General features: G+C 37.3%; 1 protein-coding gene across 1 annotated transcript in view; it reads right to left on the reverse strand.

The window, feature by feature from the left end:
* LOC145994179 (ATP-binding cassette sub-family C member 4-like) overlaps positions 1-13832 on the reverse strand; it is a 150887-nt gene that overhangs the window by 98181 nt on the left and 38874 nt on the right. The window contains exons 7-9 of the mRNA XM_083130276.1: positions 9502-9658; positions 6197-6335; positions 2501-2611 (exon numbers count right to left, since the gene is read on the reverse strand). Of these exons, the coding sequence (XP_082986402.1) occupies positions 2501-2611; positions 6197-6335; positions 9502-9658 (407 nt within the window). The remainder of the gene's footprint in view (positions 1-2500; positions 2612-6196; positions 6336-9501; positions 9659-13832) is intronic.

The following is a 13832-nucleotide window of genomic DNA, read 5'->3' on the forward strand; positions in this document are numbered from 1 at the left end:
TTTGTATTTACAAACCTTACACATTCAAAAAAAAGTGAAGAAAAGCGACGTTCATTTTTTTTTAGCCATCGGAGGGCGTTCTCCCTCACGATGACTCTCTGGTGCTGCCTCTAGCGGCGATTTCTGCCGCACAGGTTTGCTCGTAAAATACGCTGCACCGGGCAGCCAGTTCGCCTCTCGCTCTCCACCTCGTAGACACGCTGCGAACGGCACATGCCTGTTCTTGTGCACGACATCTAGTCCTCGTCGGCAAGATATAGTACTCCACCACAGTTTGTTGAAGTGAAGCTTGCCATCCCAACCGTTAACAAGGAGAAGCTAGTTAAATGAGTATTGTGGAAGGATGGCGTTGCATTTTTGTGTGCATTGAACATTAGTGGTGAGGTACGTACAAAACTAACTCTTTGACCGTGATATGGGAATTTGATTATATCTTTCAATCTCGCCGTTCGTTGCTAAAATTCGATTACTTGCTTTTACTTTTATGGAACTTTGAATAACGAATTCTACGAGAAAAACAGTAGTTTCTCTTCCAGTTGTTCCCCACCCCCCTTTTTGCCTTTTGTTTTTCACGGTGAACATTTTTTGACAAGTGTCTGAAACCAATGCACATGTTGGTGAGTGCGCGTTAATAAAAGGGGAAAAAGAAAGAAAGGGTGTGTATGCACGCGTGAACTTATACAATATTGCGGACGTGGTTTTATAAACTGGTATTTGTAAATCCTACACAAAGCGTGACCAGCCGCATAATTGAACTATTTGTTAAACATTATATGCGCAGGCAGTGTACTAAACTTGACAGCGAAACGTATCATTCTCGATCGCTCAAGACTTGTTTCAGCGACGTTAAATGTACGCACGTTCGTACTTGATAATAAGGGCAGTAGAAAATCGCGATTCCTGCCGTTTGGCCCCAGTTTACTATCTCGTAGTATAATAGCCTACCCGTCCATATTTTGGTAGCACTAGCGATGCAATAAGAAACAGGATAAAAATAAACACAGCTGGTGCAGCTTAAGTAAAAGAGAGGTATTTTCTTGGTTAAGTAAAAGAGAGGCATTTTCTTGATTAAGTAAAAGAGAGGCATTTTCTTGATTAAGCAAAAGAGAGGCATTTTCTTGATTAAGCAAAAGAGAGGCATTTTCTTGATTAAGTAAAAAGAGAGGCACTCCTTGATTAAATAAAGATAGCGGTGAGCATTCTTGCAAAACTGCGCCTTCACGGTATTTTAGAGATACGAATCTGTGCATGCAAACAAATTATTCTATTGTCTCATCCAGTAAAGAATAAGGTTGTTGTTAAACTGATTAGTATATTTATGCTTGCTCGCTGTTTGTTAAAAATGAAATGAAAATTTATGCAAGAAGGTTAAAATAGCGCGCAGGTCGCGCGGGCTGTTGTTAATACTACATTGTTTGTTAAAATTGCTCCCAATTCTTGCCTTTTTGGGATTGTCTGTACTCGTAAAGTGTATTAAATTGGAACCTTGAATATATAGATTTGTTAATTGAATTGTGGGGATCATTTAATTTGTATTGGTTATACGCTCTAGACAGTAAGACCCATATAACAAAAAAAATTGGTTGAAAGCCCAAATTGAAGTTAACGTAAAAGACAGCTATTGAGGACATACGTTTTGTGAAAGTGGGGGGAGGAGAAAGGATATTACGTTGGGAGAACAGCATCATTAAACCTTGGTTACGGTGGAGAAGGCATGTATTGCTATCCATTGTCGGACCCTTCGAAACTATTGTGCATGTGTGCGTAATTCACAAGTTTCTTCATTTCAGGGCTTTTTTGTCTCGTGCTTCTTGTGCGTGCCGCCCGTAAACTCTCGCAGCACGGTGCAGGAAGTACGACACAAGAAAAATATAACTTGTAACGTGAAGTGTGGGCATTAAAATTTTCTCTTTTTTTTTGCAAACGTGATCGCCGCCCGGCCGTTTTCCAATTAATTACTTGGTGCGATCACGTTTTGACCCCACTGTTACGTTACACTTACACTACTAATAGTACGATTAGTATGAGCAAAGTAGTAGTATTACTATTAGTTGTGGTGGTATTATTATTATTATTATTATTAGAAGCATTCATTGTCCCCTTCTGACTCCACTGGATTTTCATTCTTAATCAATTATTACACTTTGTAAAACTTACTTAGTCTAGAACCATTGTTACAGGAATTAATTACTGTTCACTGAATATTATCCATTCGCACATTACGTCCAAGAAGTCTATCGAGCAAGGTCGCGCATGACGGTAGAGAAGGAGAGGAAGTGAGGGGAGCAAAGCACTGCCTGTTGCAGCAAACGGCTGGTAGCTGTAGGCGCGTTTCCCCTCCATGCACTCACTTCCCCTCTCACGCATTCTTTGGTCGAGCCCTCTCGAGTCACTTCCGCAGAGACTTGCTTTCGTTCGCTTTCTCCACAGATTCCTGGGACAGAGTAGACTTGAAAAAGTTCATAGGTGTGGAAATAGTGACTGAGTAACGCGAACGTACCTGTATTCTTCGGAAGGAGTTAGCAGTCTGTACCACAGCCACGATGCTCCTCGGGAAAGCAAAGATCAATGGAAGGCGGAGAACGTCAACATAGGCGTACGTAACGAACAACTGGAAAACAATAACAATTTCTCGTAATAATAATAATAATAGTTTATTTTAAGTACTGAGCACAATATACAACCTCACACAGCACTAAGCCTTGTAAAAAAATACAAAATTACAGGAATAAAATATGTACGATGTAGAAAAATACATTGATAGGCTATTAGGAACTGGAGCTACTGTTTAAAGTGGGATCCGAACACTATGTGCCTCCCCTGGGTATCAAACTCAGAGCCACTTGATTACAATGCGACGACGTTACCTGGGGCGCGTCAAGTATCTGAGCACTCAGCTCAGCTACTTGACGAGCAATTAAGCGTTGCTCGGCGAGCGCTGCTCACTTGATCGTTGAGCGAATTTCAACCTTCCTCACCACAGGTTTGAACCACAGAATATAGAGTTTTTGTGTTTCGTTCTCGGGAGGAGAGGAGTAAAGGACCTCACACACCGAGACGCGGGGAAACACGGAAATTCCGGCCACAGAACTTTTGTCGTCTGCTTCTAGCCCGGAATTTCCGGCTAGAAGTCTGCAGGTTATCTTGAGGGTTATGGCCCACTGACACTCCGGAAGCGAAACTGTTGCGTTCTGTTGCCGCGCTTCCGGTGTCTCAGTGCGCGTCAAGCTTAAGAAGAGGAAAACCAAAACTGTGCAAGGGTGGCGGGTTGGCAGCCAATGAGGAAATATTTATGATTAACAACTTCCGGTATAGTGTAATTTACAGAAGAAGTTCAAACAACAGAAGGTAATATAATATTGCAGTTTTTGTAATTGTATTAAAATGAAATTGTTGTTTATGGAGTCCATTAGTGGTGACGTCACAAGCAGACGACCAGCTGGACTGAGTCTACACAACGAGAGAACATGTTGTCTTCCTATCCAATGCAATGCTATTTTCCTTCGGAAGGGGTAGCTTTAATTATTGTTACAGCAGTTATAAAACAAAATTGTGATGCGTATCGTACATCAATGTAAAGATGAGATTTCGGAGAATACGACTATATATCACACATACCTTACAGAGAATAAGGTAAAGAATAACCGGAGTAAGAAAATCATGCATTTTCAAAACATTCCACTTCCGAGCACAGCCGAAGCCGAGCCGAAGTTCGCCCGATCTGAAGTAGGCCACGCTGCCGCTATGGATGGTGGGAAACCAGCAGCCTCAGGCGATTGAACCGACGACGCTCATTGGCTGAGATTTCTTTTGGAGCATTCACTTTACTCGATTTCCTACCCCATTTATTCTTTACATTCTCATCTGTAAGGTATATGTTATATATGGACGTATTCTCCGAAACCTCATCTTTATACTGATGTACGATGCACATCACAATTTGATTTTCTTAACTGCTGTCACAATAATTAAAGCTACCCCTTCCGAAGGAAAATTGCATTGAATTGGATAGGAAGAAAACACGTTCTCTCGTTGTGAAGACTCAGTCCCAGCGCGTCGTCTGCTGTGACGTCACACTATTGGGCTCCATTCCAAATTAAAAATATTAAATATACATCGTAGTTTTGGAAAGTTGTGCAAGGATGTGAAAATGAAACTTTTCGACAGTTTTGTCCACATCAACCGTTTTCAATAATTAACAGCTTTTGAAACACTGAAATCTTGTCCACTCGATGCAGCCACATTGATCACAGTTTATTCAAAGGCACTGACATTTTGATCAATGAGCACGCAGCGTCATGTAAATGATCTGTCTGCTCAACGAGCGAAGATCTTGCTCAGCGAGCATAGCTCAGATACTAGACGCGCCCCTGTTAGTGGTAGTAGTAGAACTTCTACATGTCTAGTAGGTTCTTATTACTGTTGAAGGATTCGTGACTTTGTTCACAAGTATGTCAACGAGCTATATAAATAAAACTCAACACCTTCACACTTCTTAATTTTTTAGAGTAGATTCTGCATTCCGCATGAATAAAAATGTTGAGAAAGTGAGTACCTAATCCCTCGGTGAGATCCAGTGTGTAGGCACGTGCTCGCATTTTGATACGAATGAAATAGTTCACCCTTAACAAAATACACGTGTGTACGAGCATGCGTGTGTGTAAGAAATCGCAAGATTGCGACCAACAGTGTTGATAATTATCTTCAATCAACAAGATTACACTTTTTTTTCCTTTTTCAGCCCACATTCCTTTTTTTCCCCTTTTTTAAAATCATTTTCCGTTCTGGTCCCTTTATTGACAAAATATCAAAAACTTTTTACGACTGCATTTTCCACAAACAACATTCAACAATTGTCTATTTGGTGCAGCTTAAAGGATAGAAAGAACAAGCGCCTTCTACCCTAGCTTTCCTCCATGAGTGTTGGGATTATGTTGCAGCGATTGTTGCAACAATGCGGTCTAGGCTTACGAAGGAACAAACGCATTGTAAGTGGCACGCCTGTAGGCTTGAAAGTGTACTCCCAAATAAAAGTAAATAATTAAATAAATAAGAAAGTGTACTTATCTGCTAGATTTAGACTTATATTGTGAAGTTTCTTAGAATCGTTTAGAATCTACAGTGATGTGCCGTAGACTATAAGTTTACGTTTACATGCGTTGTCTACACGTAATCTACGCGTAGATTACATTGGGTTGTAGTTTACATAGACTACGTAGACAATCTAAAGTGCATTAAAATTAATTTTAAAGATTTTCATGAAAGGAAAGTGACATTTTCAACTATATTGGTTCCTAACAAACTGAAAAGAATCCAATTTACAACAAAATTTCTCTTCTCTTCTCTCATCAACAATGGAAGAAGATAAATAGTATGCAAATAACAACAACAGATGGCAGTCGTGAGGCAAGAGTGGTCTTTTTCCCATAAAACACTAGAATATTTCCTATATTAGGTTTCATTCTAGGTGAGAAAATGTTCGAATTTGGAAGAAAGACTATGAAAAGTTCTCCTCACACATCAGCAACTGATAGGCAGTATAATATTATTTTTATTCCACGGCGCCCTTTGCTAAATTATCACCTTTCGCCATATTGTTTACATAGATTACGTCAACTACGTGTATAAAATAGTCTACGTGTAGAATGTAGACTATCGTTGTTTACGCGTAGACGCACATCACTGGTGGCAGTAAATTCGGTAATCTCTTTCAAGGAAGAATTGCACACCACTAAAAATATTATTTTAAATGAAAACAATATATAAAAAGAGATACATTAAATTTCTTGGATGCATTTTTTACTTTACTTCATACGAAATTTAATGCATCCCTTTTTATACGAGATGAATGGTGTATGTTTTCGTTAAAAATTACAAACTCTAGTCCTTGTTCATGTGCTTGTATTGGCAATAATTTTCCCTTTTTTTTCCTTTTTTAGAGAAAATTTTTTCCCTTTAAAATTCCGTCTCTAATCCTCATCTTCAAGATTAGCAAAAGTTGGCAGAAAAGCGAAGTAGAATAAACCAAATCTAGATTTGTAAGTTTGCCAGGGAGGACTTTAACTACATACTGAAGAGCACCAGCTCATTATCATCATCATTATTTGATGGACTGCCCACTCGCATACCTCAGAACACAACCATAGCACACCCTATTAAACGAAGTGTTCATGTGAAAGTAGAAGCGAGAGCTCACCTTGGAGGCGGAGACGTGACCCCCGAGCAGCGTGGAAGTGAGGATGCAGAGGAACGGAATGAGGACGGCGTTCATGTTAGTGAGGATGCAGACGAGGCTCGTCATGTAGGAAGACGTCTTCAGCGCCTCCAGCTCCTTCCTGGAAGAGAGAAACAGTTACTTCCTCACCTTAGCTACAAGCCAATTTATTTTGCAAACACAGAAGAATTGCTGCGTAGAAATTGAAGCGAACAGTGAAGGCCCCATCAGGTTTCTGACACACTTGTTTCTGCCATTTCTCTACCAACTGAGCTACCGAGCCAGCTCCAAAGTTTGTATCATGGTAATAAGTATGGCTCGGATACTTATGCACTAAAAAACGCAAAATATGCACTAAAAAGTGTAAAATATGCACTTAAATATGCACTTTAAAGACCTGGTTAATTTATAAATGCTGTATATTACAAACCACGGTATGAAAGATTACATGCCAGGCAATAAATATGCATTATTCTGAATGCTCATTCGCTGCACAGATTTTTTTTCAATTCATATGGTTCTGTGTTAAATTAAACACAATACACTACAGATCAAGATCATGATTGCATTTCATAACAACATGTCCCAAATTTTCGAACTTGAAACTCCTTCCGTTTTCAGCTAGAATAGTCTTATATTCAGAAAACACACGCTCCACTTCGCAAGATTCAAGTGGACTGTACTTTTAGGGCAACAATGTCAGACACATCAAGTTCCAGATCATCCACACATTGTCCATTCGCGATAAGAATCTTACACGCGGTGTTGCCAGCTTAGTCAATTGTTGGGGTGAGAATGACGTACTTGCCATATTTCATACAATCCAGGAAAAAGGAAAGAAGAAAGACAGAAAAGATAAAGAAAGGAGAAGAGAAGAGAAGCGAGGAGATGAAAAATATGCTCGGTGTTGGTTGTAGGTACAAAAATATGCATAACATCAACTTATTTTCATACAAATATGCACCTACATATGAAGTATGCAATTTTTAGTTGAAAATCCTTAAATATGCATTTGCATATGCAATATGTAAAATGCATAATTATCCGAGCCCTAGTAATAAGCAACGGAACCTATTACGTAGTAACTACAACTGCTAAGGGCATCTTTTCATTTCAATATTCATGTAGGTGTGTTTCACCTACGTTACAAACTGTTGGCTAGCAGACATGATTGAGGCCAGTTCTTGAACGCATGCGTGTTACTTTTCTCTTCGTAAACTTTTATCCTCTCGTATAATATATATGTATAAGAAACTAAAAGTTAAAATATACAGTAATATAACAATAATTTTGCCTGTAGTATTATATGAACGTGAAACTTGGTCCCTTACATTGAAAGAGGAACATAAGTTAAGAGTATTTGAAAATAAAATCCTTAGAAAAATATTTGGACCTAAAGGAGATTAGAAGGCAGGTGAGTGGAGAAGGTTGCATAATTTAGAACTACATCATTTGTATTCATGTCCAGATATTATTAGAAGAATTAAATCAAGAAGACGTAGGTGGGCAGGTCATGTGGCACGAATGAGAGAGGGAAGAAGAGTTTACAGAATCATTGTTGGGAAACCTGATGGTAAGAAACCAGTAGGAAAGCCAACACAAAGATGGAGGGATATCGTTGAGATGGACGTAAAGGAAATCGGTAAGGATGGAAAAGATTGGATTGATCTTGGTCAGAATAGGGACAGATGGAAGGCTTGTGTTGCTCTGCAGCCATAAACCTTCGGTTATAAGAAGGCTAGATAGTTAGTCAGTTAAGCTCCTATCACACGGAACTGGATTTCTAGTAGGAATGCCCTAGTAGGCGCTGAACTAACTTTCTAGGTAGCAATCATGGCCGCCTGGCTGACTGCTTGACTGGTTTGGAGGAATAGGACATGTTCTAATTGCTACTTGCTTTCCTCGACTGGATTCTGTGGAACAGCCAATCAGAGCAAAGTTTCGCCATGTGAAGATAATCTGTGAGTTTGCAAAGGAAAGGAGATTTTTTTGTCTGTGGTTTCCGAGTGCTGGCTGTTTATGTTCTAGTTTCTCCGTTTCTCGATAAAATTAAGTAAAGAGATGACGTGCAGGGCATTCGTGTTCAGTTCATTAATATTTAGGTATTTATGCAAAGCGATGAGATGTGTACGTGACAAATATGATTAGCTGAAAATGAAAATCCTCATTATTACAAGTGTATTAATAAATGTTTGACTTTTTTTAATGAATCTTGCAAATCTCATGTATGAATAATGCAAACCCGAGTTAAAAAGTTTTTTTGGTACGCATTGATTACAATTTTTTTTCCGAGCCAATCTCTAGTTCATACTTTTTTTTCCTCTTTTAATAAAGCACAAAGCAGTAATTCTCCTACAACATTCTTCAAATTGCTCGTCCACCTTTAAGCCGGCTTTAGACGAAAGCATAAATGCTACGTAAATGCTTCCAAAAATCTTATAACAGAGAGTACTTTACAGTTTTACACCAAAGCATTTCATGGATCATTTCGGTTAACGTTTGGGATTACAATGTATAATACATACAGCACGAAAGACACGTCGAGTTACACCGTCTATGGTGAGTGCACGGTGTTTACAATTGAAAAAGCTAAAATATTCTTCCATACGTGTACAGTAAACGTTGTAAAGTATGCATTTAATCAGCGCCATTCTTCTCTACCTAAAACCATTTAATACGAAGCGATATTCCTCTCGGTTGAATAGTTATCGTATTTTAAAAGTGTGAAGTGATACGTTGTTTGCATCTCACGCGACCGCCATTATGGGAACAAAAGACTATCGACAAGTACGGTGTAACAAGTATCGCGTGAGGCGAAAACTAGCAAATGGGTAGCCAGTCCAGCGTCAACTAGAGCATTCCTACTGGAAATCCAGTTCCATCTGATTCAGGCTTTAGTCTTGTAAACATACGGAATTCAAGTGGGCGGACGGGCGGGAGATACAAACGCAGACATTCGTGATTTAAAAGAAACTGGCAGTTGGTGCAGATGTAACGAACGCTACGTGGTGGATATTTCCTTGTAAACGACAAATAAAATGGGCCGAAAACATGGCGGCTGTGCGCATCCTGACGTCACACCGCCTATATGTTTTATACAAAAGTGGCTCAAAAGTAGCGAGTAGCTGAGAGGAGTAGATGTAAGGAAGCTACATTTTCAAAACTAACCGTAGATTTAGCAAAACTGCATTTAAAATGTTGCATTCTGATCAGGTACATAATGGGTGCAAACAACCTATGTGATTTTGTGTCCATAATTTTTAAAACCAGTCATTCCATTCACTCACCTTCTGGCTACACTGATTAGTTTGGAGAAGGGCAACTCCCAGGCGTACATCTTGATCAGCCTTATCCCAGCAATGATCTCGCTGAGGAGTTTGATCCGGTGAGACGTTTTGGATGCAACCAGCTGCTTCACTTGGTGGAACTGGCGTCCTGTCAGCACTGGATACAAAGGAAACATACATTAAATTAAATTATTGGAGAAAGCATAGTGTATAATTAAGAATACCATGCGCATACGACATGTAATAGGGGAGACCAAGTCAAAATAATCCCCCGGAGCGAAAATAATTTCTGCTTGGTTAATAGCAGTGATGTGTGTCTACACGTAAACAAGCCTCCCCGATGGCGCAGTGGCAGCTTCGTCGCCTTGTAATCAAGGGGTCCCGGGTTCGATACCCGGTGGAGGCACATAGTGGTTCGGATCCCACTTTAAACTGTAGGTCCAGTCCCAATTAGCCTTACTGTGCACAAAGTGGACTTAAAACACCAACTCAATCAATCAATCAATCTACACGTAAACAACGATAGTCTACATTCTACACGTAGATTATTTTATACACGTAGATGACGTAATCTATGTAAACAACATGACGAAAGGTGATAACTTAGCAAAGGGCGCCGTGGAATTAAAATAAAATTATACTGCGTATCAGTTGCTGATGTGTGAAGAGAACTTTTCGTACTCTTTCTTCCAAATTCGAACAATTTCTCACCTAGGAAGAAACCTAATACAGGAAATAATCTAGTGTTATATCGGAAATAGACCACTCTTACCTCACGACTGCCATCTGTTGTTGTTTTTTGCATACAATTTATCTTCCTCCATAGTTGATAATAGAAGAGAAGATAAATTTTGTTGTAAATAGTATTCTTTTCATTTCGTTAAGAACCAATACAGTTGAAAATGTCACTTTCCTTTCATGAAACCCTTGTAAATTAATTCTAATGCACTTTAGATTGTCTACGTAGTCTATGTAAACCACAACCCAATGTAATCTACGCATAGATTACGTGCAGACGTAAATTTATAGTCTACGGCACATCACTGGTTAGTAGTAGCATCATGTGGGCTATTCCTGTACCTCTGCAGTCGAGGTGAAGGTTGTCGATGAAAATTAATTTCGCTCACAATTTCTTTAAAATGTTATTGCAAGAACTCTTGATGGAAGGGAAGTGATAGCTTTTCAACATTGTATGTAGAGAATATTAATTCTGAAAATAATTAGAATACAGACAATAAAGTTCCACTGCTCCTCCTTGCCTTTCTCGCAAGTCACAACCACGTGTTTACACTTTCCGCCTAGCTTTTTCTCTTCACCACAGAATAGAAGTAAATAGCATTCTGTACAGGGGTGGCATGTTTAAAACAAAAGTGTTTTAAACAACTTGTTTTAGACGTTTAAAACACATGGCTTTGTTGTTTTTTTACAAATGTTTAAAACGTTTAAAACAAAGTATTTTAAACATATTTTTTTCAGACATGTTTAAAACACATTTTGATACTTGATTTTTGTAATTTTGTGGTTAATTGCGTGTTTTGTAACTATGTTTTTTCATTCAATGCGTGTCATTCTGTTTCCTGTGCATAGAAATCTGTCCAGTGGCTGAAAATGTATATTGAAGTTACAAAGAAATATATCGTGATGAATACCCGTGGGTCAAGTTTAAAACACCTGGCTATGTTTTTTTAACAGGTGTTTAAATTTTTAAAATTGAGTACTGCATGGATGAAACAGTTTTGTTCCTCACTTAATACACTGCAAAATGTGCACATTGTTGTTAGTGTCAATATTTAGTTGCATTCGCGATAAAATGCCCAACAAAAAGGAAAACACAGCAGCTACCATGTGGACTCACTGGGGCCTGGCAACTGTGGATTATTTGAAGCTTCTCGAACAGCCTACACGCGAGATTTAAGACTAACATAAATGTGTATTTTAGAAGTTAGTCAAGCGTTTACTTTATAACTAGAAACACAGTCCTTCCTTCGATGATTAACCGATTCTTTATTAATCACTAGTCTTAGAAAATAAGTCTTCTTGGCATTATGTTTTAAACGTTTTATTTGTTTAAAACATGTTTTTTTCAGTTCTTGTTTGAAACACTGTTAAAAACATTTAAAACATGTTGTTTTTTTAAAAACAAAACTGTTTGTTTTGTTTCTTTTAAAAAAAACACAACTTTGCCAACCCTGATTTGGTACCTCGATAACCGATTTCAATAACATGTGCTCCGATTGATGGACAGTCTATCATGAAAAGCTTCATTTATATCAGTTCCTAATTAGAAATTCTTGGACTTTAGCCACGATTAATTGATTTGCTTTATTTTACTTCGCTTATTGCGATTTTACTAAGCAAATGCAGAGTCAGTGGCCTCTTCCTGGTTTCACCTGTTTACTTGTTTACGCATCGTAGCGCGATGTGATAACTAACCCTCGGATTTAACCAATTTTCCCTTTAGAGGTATGTAAGAAATAATAAGTTACGTCAACGTTTGATTAAAAAACGCAACAAATGATAAAGTTTTATAGTGCCTAAAAAAACCTATTTCGCTTGTTAGAACTTATTTCAGGTTTTTGCACCTAAATGAAGCCTTTTTTTAGGTTTTTATATATTTTGAAAGGTTTTACAGAATTGTTATGTCACACAGAGGCATTTGCTTTGTTTGGTCACGAAAGTATTCAATGACGAAAGTGTTTGAAACGTACTCTCTGTCGATTTCCCTTCCTCCAAGTCCATGGTGATATTTCAAAGCTCTAAACAAAGCATAATGTCTGGTGCCACTGTTACCTATACAATCCAAAGTGCTCTGATCTCTGGTCTTGCTCACTTTCGAGTCACTTCGGTGCTTTGTGGCAAACTAACATTTCAGCATTGAAGTTTACACCACTGACTGTTTTTGTTGAAAGATTATTTTCAGCTTATAAGATGATCCTCGCAGACAAAATTGCGAAGTTTGACTGTGGATAACATGAAAAAAAGATTGTTGCCTAACTATACGGCGAAGAATAGATTTTAATAGCAAATTTCCAGTGGTAAGTTCTGCCATTGCCGTAGGGTTAGGCAACACACATAACGTTATGCAAGGTAGTGTGTATTTCAGGATATATGTAACTACCTAATCAGCATTTTTCAGGAATTTTGAACTAAAGTTATTTTTTTAACCAACTTCAGGATTTTTCGAGCCTAACTTAAGATTTTAGGACCTATTTTAGGATTTTTAGAACCTATTTTAAGGTTTTTCGAACCTATTTTAGGATTTTTAGAACCTATTTTAAGTTTTTTTGAACCTATTTTAGGATTTTTAGAACCTATTTTAAGGTTTTTCGAACCTATTTTATGATTTTTAGAACCTATTTTAAGGTTTTTTCAAACCTATTTTAGGATTTTTAGAACCTATTTTAAGGTTTTTTGAACCTATTTTAAGGTTTTTCGAACCTATTTTATGATTTTTAGAACCTATTTTAAGGTTTTTCCAACCTATTTTAGGATTTTTAGAACCTATTTTAAGGTTTTTCAAACCTATTTTCGGATTTTTAGAACCTATTTTAAGGTTTTTCGAACCTATGTTATGATTTTTAGAATCTATTTTAAGGTTTTTTAAACCTATTTTAGGATTTTTAGTTTCGAACCTATTTTATAATTTTTAGAACCTATTTTAAGGTTTTTCGAACCTATTTTATGATTTTTGGAACCTATTTTAAGGTTTTTCCAACCTATTTTAGGATTTTTAGAACCTATTTTAAGGTTTTTCGAACCTATTTTATGATTTTTAGAACCTATTTTAAGGTTTCTCGAACCTATTTTATGATTTTTATAACCTATTTTAAGGTTTCTCGAACCTATTTTATGATTTTTATAACCTATTTTAAGGTTTTTCGAACCTATTTTATGATTTTTATAACCTATTTTAAGGTTTCTCGAACCTATTTTATGATTTTTAGAACCTATTTTAAGGTTTTTCAAACCTATTTTAGGATTTTTAGTTTCGAACCTATTTTATGATTTTTTGAACCTATTTTAAGGTTTTTCGAACCTATTTTATGATTTTTGGAACCTATTTTAAGGTTTTTCCAACCTATTTTAGGATTTTTAGAACCTATTTTAAGGTTTTTCGAACCTATTTTATGATTTTTAGAACCTATTTTAAGGTTTCTCGAACCTATTTTATGATTTTTATAACCTATTTTATGATTTTTATAACCTATTTTAAGGTTTTTCAAACCTATTTTAGGATTTAGAACCTATTTTAAGGTTTTTCGAACCTATTTTAGAATTTTTAGAGCCTATTTTAGTAACCTAAAAGCACACTTTTTAGAACCTAAAAATCC

Source organism: Lepisma saccharinum, chromosome 10 (assembly GCF_977018435.1).
Source record: "Lepisma saccharinum chromosome 10, izLepSacc3.1, whole genome shotgun sequence".
Lineage (NCBI taxonomy): Eukaryota > Metazoa > Arthropoda > Insecta > Zygentoma > Lepismatidae > Lepisma > Lepisma saccharinum.